At 48.4% G+C, this 16,106-nt stretch overlaps 1 protein-coding gene across 2 annotated transcripts in view; it reads right to left on the minus strand.

Annotated features, from left to right (window-relative positions):
- Window positions 1–322: 322 nt before the first annotated feature.
- LOC143365396 (uncharacterized) overlaps window positions 323–16,106 on the minus strand; it is a 45,805-nt gene continuing 30,021 nt past the window's right edge. Inside the window, exons 1-2 of one of the 2 annotated variants that reach the window (XM_076805523.1) lie at window positions 12,497–13,658; window positions 323–2,963 (exon numbers count right to left, since the gene is read on the minus strand). In XM_076805523.1, the coding sequence (XP_076661638.1) occupies window positions 1,773–2,840 (1,068 nt within the window). In that variant the 5' untranslated portion in view covers window positions 2,841–2,963; window positions 12,497–13,658 and the 3' untranslated portion in view covers window positions 323–1,772. Of the gene's footprint in view, window positions 2,964–12,496; window positions 13,659–16,106 lie in introns of those variants that run through there. The other variant, XM_076805522.1, reaches the window with a different exon arrangement.

Below are 16,106 nucleotides of genomic sequence, written 5' to 3' on the forward strand. Positions count from 1 at the left end.
TTTTTATAGTTTCAATAATTGTGAAATAGGAAACCGGTCATTTTGACCGTGGTAGGTTCAGTGTTAAAATACATGCTCCACTCAATATATTTATTTCATTTCCCACGAAAGCATTTTTATAACTTCAGTAATAGTAAAATAAAAAAATCTGGAACCGGTCATTTCAACCGTGGTAGGTTTAGTGTCAACGGTGACCCGAATACTTACCAAAGACTATACTCACCAGCTGCATACTTACCGATTCTTCGAATCTCCTGTTTGCAACACGTCGCCAGCCGGACGTAGAAGGTAGGGTACGACAATAACAGAGACAATGCGGAGTAGATTAAACAAAAATATTTAATTCCGCGTTATGTGTAGGTACTGGCCGCTCGGGTTCACCGCTTACATGCTATTATGTACAAAATGGAAAGGAAAGAAGCTCCGTCGATAGAACAGTATGGAAGAGAGAAAACGGAGAAAAAACAAAACAGAGAAAACAGAAATATACATTCGCCTGACACGCCAGCCGAGAGGTCGTACACCAAGCGGAAATACAGAAGCAGCATTCTGATTCGCAGGCGAAGTCCTGCCCCCTCTCCCGTTGAGAATTTACTCTGGGTGCACGGTCGTTCTCTGCGTCGAACTGACGTCACTTCTTCCGTGCGTTTTGTTTACTGGCCTCTATTCGTCGGCGACGGAGTCACGGGTACGCGAGGAACGCCGTTTCCGCGTCTTCGACACGCACGCCTCGCCTAACAAAACAGATGTACGGTATTACCTCGCTAGTCGAACGAAACTGGACCGAAAATACGTGCAAAGATGGGATTCCGTGCAGCGAAAGGTGGTAGCCAATCGCGCGCTCTGTTCTCCCACTTTTCGACTCCGTATTCCCCCACTCCCGACACTTCTTTAGCCGGCGCAATCCCCACCACGAATTCCAGAACTTGGTGGGAATCCCAATTTAATTGCGACGAGCGAGGTTCTACTGTACTACAGTAGTGCACGGTTAAATTTACACGAGTGATTTACCGCTCTTCTCCCACAAATTCGTTTATTGTCGGTGCTTTGAGCTCGACGAAGTCGTCGAAGGCGGTGCGAAACGAAAGTTCCAGTCGCGAGAATTTAGTAGCCGAACACGGATGTAAATTTAACCGAGCACTACCGTGAAAGAGGATCACGCGAGAGATCGCGCGCCGATCGAGGACGCGGCTGTCCTAAAACGGGCCGGCATTCTACGTACATATGCATAAAGAATATTTCTATAAATATATTATGTTAAGGCACTCCACTACTGGCCGGTATATCCGCGACTCTCCCGGGTTTCTTTACACAGGGCTCGCATGCTCGCGTATTTGTCGTTGTCCGTGCGTATATAGAGGCGGCACGACTCGGGACGGAAAAAACCTCTACATGTCAGAATTAAGGAGAGTTAAGCGAAATCAACGATTAGGTCGACTGTCTCGCTCGATTTCTAGCCGCTGCCGCAATAAATTAATCTCGACTCTTGGATCGGTTCGACGGACACCTATGTACAGATTTGAACACATTCTCGCGGTTCGACGCCGTTGCTCTCGGAACACGTTGATCCGCCGTGGAGCGGACTCTTCGTGGTCGTCGTCAGTCCCATCGGTCTCTCGTTTTCCCGGAGAGACGCGTCCCCATCGATTCTCTCGAAGCCGTCATCAGTCCAACCGTGATCCTCCTCATGTTCAAGGAGGATTCACCCGCACCCGAGGGTGCGTCAGAACTCGGGACCAGCCCGTCTCGGGCCTGCAAGGACACCGGGATCTTCACAACGACAGAGGCAGCTCCGTCGGCCTCTTCACTCCCAGGGTCAGGTCCAACGGTTTGCTCTTCGTGGTCGCCTCCTCTTTCGCCGGGCTGTCGCGCTCGCAGACGTTCTCGATCGACCTGTTGTCCTCCTCGGACGACTGACTGGGTCTCGGGGAGCTTCTGCTCGATCTGACGCTGAGATCGATCGGTTCGTCCTGCTCGACGGCCAGGCCGCCCGGACTGGGGCTAACTAACAATAGATCGCCGCCTCTAGGCGAGTGTTGCGACGCTGCTGGGGTCACCAGGCCGGGCGGTGGATAGACCAGGCCTAGAGTATGATGAGGATGATACCCTGTCGTCAGGGTAACGGTGGCGTTGATCTTCCTGGCCGGGAAGTCTCTCTCGGAGAGGGTCGGGGACGCTGCGCTGGCCTTGAAGTAGCTCAGCGCCGAATTGCTCCTGGATTCGGTGTCCTGTCCGTCACCGCCGTCGACCGACGACGCTCCGCTGTCGCTGGGGGTGTCCGCCGCCCTCTTGTACGTCGGGAGGAACGGTCTGAAGACGTCCGAAGGGCTGGACGGCACGCAGACGTCCTTTTGAGCAAAGTTCATGGGGAACATCGGCGAGGACGGGTGTTGTTGCTGTTTGTAGAAAGGTGGGGGTGTGGTGTCCCTCGGGGGTGTTGTAGGGGGTTGTTGGGGATTGCTGCCGATCCTCTCGCGCTCCTTCTGCCAGGCTAGAAGGCGTAGATGGTTCTGCAGGGCGACGTCGTCCGGGTGGGGCGATTTGTTGCTACGCTCGCGCTCTTGCTTCAGCATCGCCACGTGTAGGAGGTGCGATTGGAGGGCTATGTCCTCCTGACTAGGTGAAGCACGGTCCTTCTCGTTCTTGTACACCCCGCTGCCCTGCTGTCCTTGAGCCTGAGGCAGGAAGCCAGGCAAGAATCCCGGACCGAACGGCGATCCCGCGCCGGGTGTCACGCTCACGTTCTGGTTCCCGTTGGTCTGCTCCTGCAGGAGGCAATGGATCTTGAACCAATTCGACCTGCGGCCGTATCGCGATCCGCTCTTCGACATCCCGACCATCAGGCACTTCCGCAGCCGGCACGCTTTGCACGCGGTGCGGTTCTTCTTGTTGATCACGCACACACCGCCGTTCTTGCATTCCGAGATGCTGCTCAGGTTGTTGTAGGTCCGCCCGAAGAACGACTGTAATCAGAAGAGAGACAAGATCGGTGAGTCGCGCTGCGAACGTTGTAGATACGCGGAGAATCGTGGATATCTGTCTCTGGCCGGGTGTCGTAAACGCACGCCAATTCACCTCGACGTTCTCCCGGGTGGTATTTCTTTGTTTATTGAACGTAAAATTCATAGCGACTTTTTCGAACCGCCGCAACGCACCGCGAGGCACGATCGAAGGAAATTCTTATTGCCCGGTGGTTCGATCGTTTGGACAGTGATTTACCGCCTTGCTAATCAAGTTTTTCATAGCCCGCCTCTTATCATTCGACGCATACCGAATGATTTCTTCTACTCGCCACTAATAGACCGGCCGGGCGTGCTTCTGGGAAGCCCGGTGCCGTTTATGACCTCCAATCGCGTTGCGTTCATTAATGGTTACCGCCGCGCCGGTGCCGTGTAACGAGGCTGCTGTTCCGTGATTATGATAATATCATCTTCGTTTTAGCTAATTACCAGCTGCGCCGCGGAAATCCCTCGTTTCCTGCGAGAAATTTCACACTCGAGGAACCGTCTCGCGAATGCATTTTATCCGAGTGCATAAAATATTTCAGGAATATCGTCGTACAGCGAATTCTCGATATATGTCACCGACACCGGTAGACACGCCCGAGCCGTGTAATACCCGGCGGTAGTGGAGATAAGGCTGCAAATTCCGAAATCGTTTACCTAAAACGGTAAAAAAGCCTCGGCAGAAGCGGCTCCACCGATGACAATACATTTCCTCCGGAGATCAACGGCGTGGTGAGTTATTGCCACAAATTTTTGCCACGGTTTCTGCGAAAGGCAAGTCATCCCGGTAACTTCCTTACGGGGACAGCGAGTGGAAGCAAATAGCGAATCGCGCGGCACAGAATCCGCCGTTCTTTTCGTCGAGGACTCTGCCCGGCTATACAAGGTGTCACGAAACCAATGGCAGAATGCCAGTGCCGGGAACTACGCTTAAAATGAACCATACAATTTTTCCCACGGGAGACTTTGATATTCCAATGTTCTACAGTCTTCAAGAGTTCAACAATCAAGTTTCGTTTTATCAAAGAGGTTTTACTAGACACTGTGTATATCTAGGACGAAGGATCGGCCGCTCGGTGTAAAGGGCCGACCGCGCGCAGACCGCGTTTTCTACCGGATTAAACGTCAGAGGTTAATGTTACGCACGTCACGAGAATTAGCATGCCTAGAAGAAGAGGCAACGACGAGGGGGTGGCAGGGTAGCGCATGGAGATTGAGCACACGGCCGCTCGTAAAGTTAGACGCCTGTCGGCCGACAATAAAACCGCCTCGAAACCGACGAGCATCGAGTTCTAATTTACGACGATACTCTCCCGCGTCTTGGGAACCATTTTATTCTTTCGAGGATGTTCAACGTGGCGATCAACTTCTTTCATCGCGGCCGGGGAGCATATAAAGTATCGCGTACGTTCGTCAGATTCTTTTCAAGTGACTTTGTCGAGCACGCCGTCACCAAACTGTGTCTATTCAATTTCCCGCGTTAGCGCTGTTATGCTACACCTCGTTTCTCTTTCCCGAATCTGTCAAGAATAAATTTGAACTCGAATGACAGCGGGGATTCCGAAATTTATTCACAACCGAAGATATATTTTCAATGTTGCAAGTAGACTGTGGATTTTATGCGTATATAGCAACAATTTGTAGACATAATTTAAGATTATGAAAAGATCGAGAGGATCTATTAAAATTATTAATGAATTTTTGTTATAAGCAATGCATAGCAATGCGTGCCTCAGTTAATATTAATTAGAGAGTCATCGCTGTCCGTAAGATTTCGAATCAAATCGACGTGAACTGAATTTAAATGGACTCTAGCATATCTCGATCGATATTATCGGGCGCTTCGAACGCAGAGACCATAGAACACGAAACCCACGAGTCATTCCCCGTGCGACCATATTTCATCGCGCACCGGAAACGCTCGGATTCTGAATTTCACCTGACGCGTCCGCGTGGGTGGCTCGATAACGGTCCGAACCTTCCGAAGAATGGCTAAAGGTGTACCTGAAACGCGAGAGGCAAATCATCCGGCAAATTCGAAAAAATAATCGATCAATCACATCGCGAGGCTGTCACGATAATTAATCACGTAGGTGCTTAACGCGAAGAATGTTTTCTATAATGATAATCAAAGGATGTCCCATACCGTATGTTAATAACTGTTTCTCTGTTATTTCGCTGCGTCTCGGACACAGTAGAACCTGGATTATCCGAACTAAGTAGAGAAACGTTCGAATAAGAGAAGAGTTACTTAGTTTACAGTCAATCATTCCGCGATGCACTTATGCTGAATAGACATCGATTGCAAAACAGTAAAATGATCAGAGAATTTAAAAACAATGTTCTACCATTTTACAATTATCAAATTATTGTTTTATTTTACCATTATCAATTCTGGAGTACGGAGAGGCTCCCCAGTAAAACAATTGACTACGTAACGCGATGAAGATTTCGATTGTTGGTCGGCATGCAAATAATTGCGCGGCGATTCGAATCGGCTAATGCGCAGGGCAGTCGTGAGAAACTGGCTCGTTGCTCGGCAATTAGAATGGCCGGACGGTCCACGGGGATACACTTGTTTATTAGCGGTGCGCGTCCCGGTGGAACCGGGGGGAAGCTTGAACGCGGAGATTCGAGCGTCAGGCAGGGAGCACGGTGGCGTTGATTAATCGATGTCACGGGTACCTGAGAAATAGCGCCGGAAGGTTGACAAACTGGTAATGATCGCGAGATGCGAGCTCGGATCGCTGGACCAGCGGCGGCGGCGATAATCTCCCGGCAACGATCTCAGATCTGCGCGCTCGGTCGGACGCGTTGGAAATGGCTCCCGTACGCCAGATGATCCTTGGCTGTCACCGCGACTGTGTGAAAGAGGTCACGGTGCCGTCTATGCCGCACGCGAAAACCGGCACGGCCTCGAGACCCGATCGCTTCCGCCTACGAAACGCTCATTGTCCGCGCTGCAATATGATCTAGTGTACACGCGTGTCGGCTTATACCATCGGCGGCGCGGCGGTCCGGCCGCGAGAGCGGGACTTTCGCGGTGTACGGAATATTATATAGGCTCGCCTTGTGTGTCCGTTGCCGTACGTATATATATATACTTCTGCAGCAGTCTGTCGGGGATGGAGGGAAGCAGAGGCGGACAGCGTGAGTCCAAGAGCGTTCCGTTAGAAAGCGTTTTCTTTGCGATCGGAATCGCCGCGATGGTTTAAATCCTACCGATACCCGGTTTCTGGTTTTATGGAGAAACTCTGCTATGGGACTCGTGAGCGGCCCGGCTAGATTGATTATTTTGATTAATGCTTCAATGGGAGATCCCGAGACGCCGATAGTTCCCGCCGGGGCTGCACGCTCCCGCGGAAAACGCCGAGTTTTATGGGCCCAGCTATTGAACTTATGAACCTGAATTTCACTCGAACCCGTTCCGAGCCGATCTGCGTCAATGGGAGTCCAGATCGCAGTTTAATTCTGCTTCGAGGAAATGTTCATACGATGATATATTATTTATTCCGGGGATTTCGGGACTGCGTTTTCCGGTAGCTGCGAACACTTTTGGAGACTTCAACGCGTGGCAAGAGACACCTTTTAGAGATTTCAATGCGTGAAATCAGCTGTCTTTTAGAGATTTCAATGCGTGACGAGAGATATCTTTTAAATATTTTAACCCACGGTAAGAACCATGTTCCGGAGAGTTCAATGCGTGGAAAAGATGTTTCTTGGAGACTTCAATATGTACAGCGTGTCTTTTGAAGACTTCAACGCATGGCAAGAGACATCTTTTAGAGATTTCAATGCGTGGAAAGAGCTATCATTCGGAGAGTTCAATGAGTGACGAGAGGTATTTTTTAAACATTTTAATCCACGGTGAGAACCATGTTTCCGAGAGTTCAATGCGTGGAATAAGATGTTTCTTGGGGACTTCAATAAGCACGGTGTGTCTTTCGAAGACTTCAACGCATGGCAAGAGACATCTTTTAGAGATTTCAATGCGTGGAAAGAGCTGTCTTTCGGTGAGTTCAATACGTGACGAGTGGTATCATTTAAATATTTTAATCCACGGTAAGAACCATGTTCCGGAGAGTTCAATGCGTGACGAGTGGTATCTTTCAAATATTTTAGTCCACGGTGAGAACCATGTTTCCGAGACTTCAATGCGTGGAAAAGATGTTTCTTGGAGACTCGAACGGTGTTGTGTCTTTCGAAGATTTCAATGCGTGGCAAGAGATGACTTTCGGAGACTTCACCGCACGGTAAGAGCTATCTTTCGGAGACTTCAATGCATGGTGAAAGGTATCCTGTAGAGACTTCAATGCGTGGTAAAAGCAATTTTTCGGAAACTTCAATGCGTCGCAAGCGACATTCTTTGGAGACCTTAATGCATGGTAAGAGCTATCCTTCACTGAATTCAATGCGCGATAAAAGTTATCTTTCAGTGATTTCTATGCCTGGCAATGTTAATTATCGGTAAGAGCTATCTTTCAACGATTTCAATGCGTGGTGAGTACCGTCATTAGATATTTTTAATACGCACCGTTTGTCAATGATTACTTAAACCTTTTATCTTTAGAGGAGACAAATGAGAGTAACAGAACAGAAAATTTCTGAATTCCTGCGTGATAATTTTTCCCAAAAATCAGGTCATACTTTTGTCAACTGTACCACTTCTTCTATTAATTTCTTTTAGATCGAAATAAAGTTCTATATTCTTACTGTCAATATATAGCCATTGGAGAATACATAGGTGTAGAATCAACACGAAATTACGAATAACGAAGAAGTTCTAATCACTGCGATCGTAAAATAAATCGCAGTAGACGGGGTTGGGACAGTGTTATCAAAATGGTTGGGAAAGATATCGTTTCCGAAGCGAAACGCGCCGACGGAACGCGAAGCTGCCGCGCGTTACAATCGGGTTCGCGTTCGCGATTGCGTCGCCGGAGTCGGTCAGCTGTGCGTATCTTGACCGTAGACAGAAAACAAGGTGGACAACGGGATTCGCGTGATTGCGTAAGAGCGTGCGAGCGCGTGTTCCACGGGTTTTCAAGTTTTTGCCGGTCCTCGTCCGGTCGCGAATCACGTACCGGCAGCAGCGCACGGGATCGAACCGCCTCGCCTCGCGTCGCGTCTCGTCGCGAGCAGAAAATTCTCAGCGGCTGAAACGCGAGCCATTTAGGGCCGGCCGGCTGCGACAAATCCGTCATGGACGCCGGAGATTATCACAAATCAGCCGGCATGCCCGGAATCCCGGACTGATTTGCAACGCCATATAAAACGCCAGCGGGGAAATCGTTGTCCGTGATCGTGAAGCGGCAATCGCCGCGGGAAAGTTTGACAAATTGTCGACGGCGGTTGTACAAGAACACACCGTGCCATAGTTAGGCCGCGCAAAAACCGCTCGTGAAAATTCATACCGTATCCTTCCGACTTCGACCGTCTATTTCACCGTGCACGATTTCAGCATTTTCGTTTTAGATTGCATAATTTTATCGGCTTTGCTGGCTCGGGTATTTCACTTGCTATCTGACCTTGTGTTTCATTGTAGTCACTAGACCGCGGATATTTTTGCAAAATAAAAATTATCTGCGTCAATTGCAAGCTACAGAAATCATATGGGAGCTTCTTTCTGCCTTGAATAATTTTTATAAGTTGGAAATAATCTATTAAAGTTTTGAAATTCATTTCTGCTAAACATTATTAAGATAGAAAGAGGGAAAAGACTTCAACTTCAAGGAAAGAACTTTAAATATTATCTGCATCAATTGCAAGCAACAGAAATCATATGGGAGCTTCTTTCTGCCTTGAATAATTTTCATAAGTTGGAAATAATATATTAAAGTTTTCACATTCATTTATGCTAGAAATTGTTAACATAAAAAGAGGAGGAGACTTCAACTCTGAAGGAAGAACTTTAAAAATTATCTGCATCAATTGCAAGCAACAGAAATCAGATAGGAGCTTCTTTCTGTCTTGAATAATCGTAATAACTTGGAAATAATATATTAAAATTTTCAAATTGATTTCTACTAAAAATTATTAAGATAGAAAATATAAGACTTTAACTTTAAAGAAAGATACACATTTCATCTCTTTTCCTCATTACTTGCTCCTGCATAATTGACAGCCACTTCTCCGATCGATATTACTGTAACATCAGATCGTATTTAAAGATCCATTTCCAGGAGTACGTTCGGACTCTTTTCCTTATTACTTGGTTCTGCATAATTGACAGCTATTTCTCGAAACAAATTACTGTAACATCAGATCGTATTAATAGATACAATGTCTTCTCGGAACATCGAGATAAATCAAACTACCGTTCGCGTCTAATTAAGCAAGCGAAACCGCGAAATGTCGTCATTCGCAGCGTGTTAACTCGCGACGGAATAACACCCGGCAAAAATGAATGAAAATCTGTTGCGTATCGTTGCGGTTGCCCCGAGAAGCGAGAGAAGCAAAAGTCGGAATGGGCGTTCGAGGAATCAATTAATTTCGCGCGGACGGGGTCACAGCGCCGAACACGGTCATTTCTTCGACCCGGCGTCGGGAATGCGATTGGCACGGCGTTTGCTAAGCTCGCGCGCGTTGCGGGAACAATTTCCTCGTGTAAAGAGCGAGCGAGAGAGAGAGAGGTCCAGAGAGTGAGAGAGAGAGAGAGAGAGAAGGAGAGAGGGGGTGGGAGAGAGGTAGAGCAGAAAAAAACCCGAGCTCGCCGATAGTTTCCCGCACGTGACAGGAATTCGAGGCGCGGGCAATCGGCGCTGTCTCAAGCGAGCTGAAACGGATTGTAAATGGTCAACGCGATCGGTTGGCCGCGGATCGGCGCACGCTTCGTTCCGGGAAAACGTGAACCGCCGAGCCTCGATCGTCGACGAGCGAGAGCGAAATTTTCGTCGGGCCCGCGCCGATTCCGCGAATTCGCGCCGCGACCTTTTGTCCGCGCGACACCGGCTAAATGCTCCGGCAAACACGCGTTCCGCGGCCGACAGACGCGGATGACGTTGCGAGTTAACGCGATTAGACGGGACAACCGCCTCGAGGCTGAAATAATTTTCACCCGTGACAATCGCAGAAACCCGCGGACGCGCTCCCGCCGAACAATGGGAGCCGCGTGCGCCGCGAACACGCCTCGCGATTACGTAAAACGGGAAACACGCCGATCGGATGTCGGCCTGTCCGCTTCTAATTGAGGATCGCGATTGCGCAGCCCGCGTGAAATTTTGAGGGAAACTCCGCGAACGCGAGGTTCCTCGAAGTGAATCAGAGTTTGATCGTTGCTCGCAAACAACAAAATTGCAGTCGTTTTTAATTAAGATGTTCTGTACTTTAATTTGAGAAAGTCGAAAGACGTTTATTGTTGGAAACTTTTGAAAGCAGGGTGACACATGATGTAAGATGTGCTTACAGATACTTTTTAGAATCGTAAGAATTGAGATGCAGAAGAAGCCATTTTGTGTAAAGCTAGCGTTAAATGAAGCCACGATCCGGTTTATTTGATCGAAATGGGACCACAAGAAGTGAGAAATCTTTCGCTGCGTCTTCGGAGATGCATTTTGCAGGAAAAATGAATCGGCGTGTTTCTTGTTGAGATAGCTGATTGAATCAGGATGAAGGAATAATTAGCTCAAAGTCAGCTGCGCGGCGCGCAACAGACGGGTTTGACACACAATGTTGCTCTCCCGAGACCGTACCGCGGGCTTCTACAGTCTAGCTGGACAGGTCATTTCACATTCCCACGTCCTTAATATAGATTCTTGATACGCGAGCGAGTAAGAGGCGCGCGGAACAAGGACGCGAAAGGTAAATGAAAAGGACGAGGATACGAGGAAGACCGTTCCGAGAGATAGAAGGAGGCCACTGGCGAGAATAAACGAAAACGGATGGATAAAGGCTGCGGGACTGGAAAGAGATAGAGAACAGAGCGAGAGAGAGAGAGAGAGAGAGAGAGAGAGAAAGAAAGAAAGAGAGAGACGTGGTAACGTGGGTGCGACAGCGAGGGCACTGGTCTCACAGGTGTCTCGGCTGATTGTGTGGAAACAGCATGGAACCGGGGAACGTGTTCTGTTCGCTATTTTTAAAGGGACAATAGCAGTGAAAAATTGTACTTCCTCACGATGAAAGAGGTAATATATTAATAGCATTGAAGACATTCGTAAAGCAGCCATGGCGGATTCGATACTTCCGAGTTTGAACAGGACGAGACTGATACAAAGAGACAAGAATGTAGAACGTTTTTACGTAAGTGACGACTCTTTACCAACAAGCAGTGCCACTTAGATGCGAGATTTTAATTCGAATATTCTATCCAGAAATTGGCACCGATATGAGGAAACAATGCAGGAATGTAGAACGTTTTCGCGTAGCAATTTTTTAAAGACAGGCAATTAGCGCCACAAATTAGACACAAGTTGAGATAAATAACCGGCTTGGAGTCATCAATTTTGAAATGGAAAAATTGAAATGTTAGCCGCGAGTTAATAGTCCAGCGCTGGGCGATTCCAATGCCTGGAAGTGGTATCGCCCCGGAGATTTCAACGCGTGGCAGTAGTATCATTACTCACAGCCAAGGCACCAGTGCTTAAATTCATTTTACCAGGCAATATACTTAACACTAAAAGCGCCCTGTATCCTGCAACTGTTTCGAGCCATAAACGAGTACGCTGGCGTCGCGATTACGGTGCAGGTTCACAAACCAGAATATACAGGGTGCCGGCAATTTTTTCCAGAAAATCGTTACGCTCGGAGAACAATGCAAACGTATCCAACAACAACAAACTGATTTTATCGACGGTCATAAATTCGTTGTTAACGTCCCATCTTGACGAATGTGTTACAAAGTTTTAAATAAACATTTTCTTTCTATGTTTCGCACACAGAAGTCAGTGCATATAGTTTCGTGTTTTTGTTCGAAGAATGTGTCTAACAACAACGAACCGGTTTCGTCGATGCCCATTTTGTTGTTAACTCCCCTGCACCTTGTCGAGCGTGTTATAATCTTTTAGACAAACATTTCCTTTCTGTGTTCCATGCAAATGAGAATCAGTTTATTATCTACCTCTATGATCTCACTGCAGTTGTTGATGGAAATTACATTTTTTTTTAAGCAGATTTAGTGGAATTCGAAGTAACTGGATCTTCGTTTTCTTGGCTGAGGATTTCACAGAAGAATGCTTTATCTTTCCAACTTTGAAGATCCCGATAAGCTAGATCGTAAGTCTAATCACTGGACTGCGGATGTTTATGCAATTTCCTATTAGTACACGAGTGAGCTACACCGAAAGAGGATTTTCAAAATTCTCTTTAAATTAAATGGCAATTAAAGCTCTTTGATTAAATGGCAATCTTGAAAAGAATGATACGTTCGCGTTCCTGATTTATTGGTTCACGCTGAAAATTACCATTTTTTAAAGAAATCGTCATCTGTGAATCGCAAAAGCGTTTCGAATTTATTGACTAGAAACCGGTAAATAAAATGCAAATTAAGCTGGTACCGTTCAAAATTCGCCGGGAAGGCCCAGAATGCAAGGTGCGTGGTGCAGTTGTTGCACCGGGGATGGGAGAACCGGTCTCGTGGATGCGTCAACCGACGTTGCCCACCAATTTCCCGGACGGTGGTCCGCGAAGCGCGTGACTAGGACGCTCGTCGGCGCGTCATGACCCTGATACGCGCGCGATTCAGGCTCGCCGATGTTCGCGGAACGCGCGCGTCATCATCCTCGTTCCAGCGAATCCGCTAGCTGGCTGGCTCGTCGCTCGCGTTTCCTTCCTCCGGTGACTTTCCCATCGGGGATGACTCGGCGATGCTCGGAGATCTGAATTCCGTGTCTTGGCACAACGTGGTACCAGCTGCTCCGCTCGCGGTAATAATCGGTCACGCCGGTTTTCGTGACGTCTCTGCCGGGAAATCGTTTTCCCGGTGCGCGCTGCCATGCCCGTCGCGGCTATCCGCGGCGATAGACGCGCGATGGGAGGACGGGACGAGTGTGAATCGTTAACGAGCCGTTCCACGTAATGACTTATCTAGATCCGCCGGGGCTATTTCTAGACTGTCGCTGGCGGCCACCGCGCGAGACCAGCACGTTCCAGTCTCGCGATTTTACTCGGGTTTTCACGATCCCGTGGCGCCGCGCATGACTGGCCGCCAGGTATGATCGATATTCACCCGATTCACTAGAAAACGCCCAAGGCAGTTCCTTTTTCCGCGGTACACCTTTTCCTTCGGACATCGAGACCGAGATCGCAGCCGGTCGTGTTCGGCCTCCACGGCGGGGTCACTACCCTCTCGGAAATGGAAAGTGCTGGAACCGGTGGAAAGAGATGATTTCTGCGATCCGTTCGCCGCGAACGGGGAACATTTGGCCGCGATCCAAGGGAACTCTGCTGAAACGGTATCGCTGAAAACCGACGCGGTGACGTCACCGCGACGCGGAGACCTTGGCTGATGCGCGGCCTGCATGCCGAACAGAAGAGAACCGAGCCACTCTCGTTTTCGTTTCGGATTTTTAACCGTGCTACGTGTGCTGCCTTTGTAGAACCGTGCCTTCTCTCGCTCGACGTATGTGTAATCCGGAGAACTTTCTGAACTTAATTGTCCACGATTCTAACTGGCAGCACGTCGCGTCGACGGAGCACGCGGAGAGTTCACCGGTGGTCCCCCGAGGCTCGCGCTTTAGTGCCGTGTCATTCGAGTTCGCGCGGTTTAACGCACTTTTATGACGCGGGATGCTTCCATGTTCTGCGTACGCCGCCGATTGAATTGCAGATCGCGGCGGGGACAGCTCCTAACTGCGGGAACAATGAACGACGGTCATTGTATGCTGATTCCGCCATCGCGATTTTGTAAGTTCGTTTCTCCGGCGCTACGTGCGGGGAAACGGTGTTTGACGCTCGGTGAAATCGATTTTCGTTTTCGCCCTCGACGGAAACCGCCGGACTATGTCATCGCTCGAATCACTTGGGGAACGCGGTGGAATAAGCTTCTGGATAATTAAGCGTGCTTCTGTCGAGGAATGTTTAGTTTCCACTACCTAGCACCACGTGGAATTATTCTTCTCGTGCCACAAGAAAGCGAGGGATTTTTAACAGCCTCTAAACGCATCCTCGTCAAGTCCAATCAATGTTTATCTTCCACTGACCGACAACACGTTCGAAAACATGGAATTCGAGAATTTTTCTGGCGTTCGAGACGGTCTTGATTTTGCCGGCTCGCGCGTGTCCACTAATGCCCCATCCAAATATTTTCGAGGAGCGGGTTCGAGCGTCCCGATCAGGAAGTCATCGATCTTCTCGCGGCGAGACGAGCCCGTGTTCCAGTCGGCGTGCCGCAAGCTCTAGTCCTCCGCTTGCGTCTGACTGGCGCTTTATGGTCGCGGACAAGATCGTACGTCAGCGATTTTTCCGGCGGCCCGATATGGTCGCGGGGAATTTGTCTGCGCGCGAGCTATTTGCTTACATTAGTCGGTCGCGATCCGCGCCGCGGAGGAGCCGCTCAGTCTATCTCGAAGGGACACCGTACGACGAACTACGTGTTCCGTGGATCCTTCCCCGGATAGCCTAGCATGCCGGGATTGATGCGCGGCTGAGGATTCACGCTCGAAGATGCGAGCCGGACGATAGACAAGCTGCACGCCCGGCGCATCCGCTGGCCGCTCGAAGTTCCGATTTCGAAGGGAGCTTGCGGTTCTTGTTAAAATTCATCAAATAAGTTATATTAAATTATGGTATTGATTATATTATTATATTAAATTATATTATATTAAATTATTATACTTAATTATGTTAAATTTTATTTTAATTTACAGAAATTTCGCTTTAAAATGAACCCTTTGCACTCGAAAGTATTTTAACTCGAACACCAGACGTTTCTTCCGGGAATACTTCCATTCTATATAATTTTCTTTAGTTTATGCATATGTACTTCCATTTTTAGGAATTTATTAGATACAAACAAACTCAATAATGTAAAATATTAGATTTAGTCTCAGATTCGCCACTTGAGTGCTAAGGGTCAATAAAGGGTCAAGGGTATTTGAACAAAATGGCGAGATGGATGATCAAATTTTAAAGCAAGCGTTGATGAAGCTGAACCCTCCTGAGCTGGAGCTAATTTATAACTCGCAATTGGTTTGTACCCCTGGCAACATTGTTCTAAAAATTTGTCTTCTCCAAGGTAACTAGACTCAAAGCATAAACGAATGGTTGTCCAAAGCGCATACGTTACATTTTGTAAAATTTACAAGACGTAAAAACAATGCTCCATCGTGTGCTCCAGCAACGTCATCGAAGAATTTCGTTTCAGAGGATAATGTAAAATGAGATTTCTAAGCTTTCTTTTGAAATAGTACTGAAAATTCTATTACAGTGATTTCTCTTTATATGTCGCCCACTACCGCGGGGTATACTCCGTGAGGAGCCACGAAGATCGAGAGGCCTCGGTAAACATAACACGGCTCGGGTATGTCCCCTGGACGATGCTTGTCAGACGTGTTGTTGACATATATCGAGAATTCGCTGTAACAGGCTTCCGGTATGCGATGTGTTACAGTAAATAAAATCTGCAGGAAAGTTCCATATCTCCGTGAGCAGTTTCCAAAACTTTCCGGCGATAGTGTACAGGTGTTCCTCGCGGAAAAGGGTACGTATGTATGTGCGTCGGTACGTGAGAAAAGCGCGGGACAAGAGAAGAAACCGTCGGATCGATCGGCGGATACCGAAGAATTATTTCTTCGGGTTGGTTATCGGTCTGCGAGAAAATGCTGCCGGTTGGACGAGGGGGCCTCGGATGGAAAAGTTATGGTCGGACACGAGCGATCTTGCGGTGTGCGTGTGTACAGACCGGTGTGTACGTGCGCGTTTCACTCAGCCGCTCGTCCTTTTCCCTGTGGCGCGCAATCGGCCGGTCGAATCTATTCTCGCGGTGAGACCGATTCAATTGGATACAATCGGGCATCTCGGCCGATGATCACGATGCTCGAGAGTTTCACCTGTGTACCCGGTGTTTCGTGGCCTCTCGGTATTACCAAAGTCGGGACGAGGAAACCGTTCAGGCTCGTCGGAAAAGTGCTGCTCGTCCCCCGAAACGGGCCGAGAGCACCTCTGATG

This window comes from Halictus rubicundus, chromosome 2 (genome assembly GCF_050948215.1).
Source record: "Halictus rubicundus isolate RS-2024b chromosome 2, iyHalRubi1_principal, whole genome shotgun sequence".
In the NCBI taxonomy this organism is placed as follows: Eukaryota; Metazoa; Arthropoda; class Insecta; order Hymenoptera; family Halictidae; genus Halictus; species Halictus rubicundus.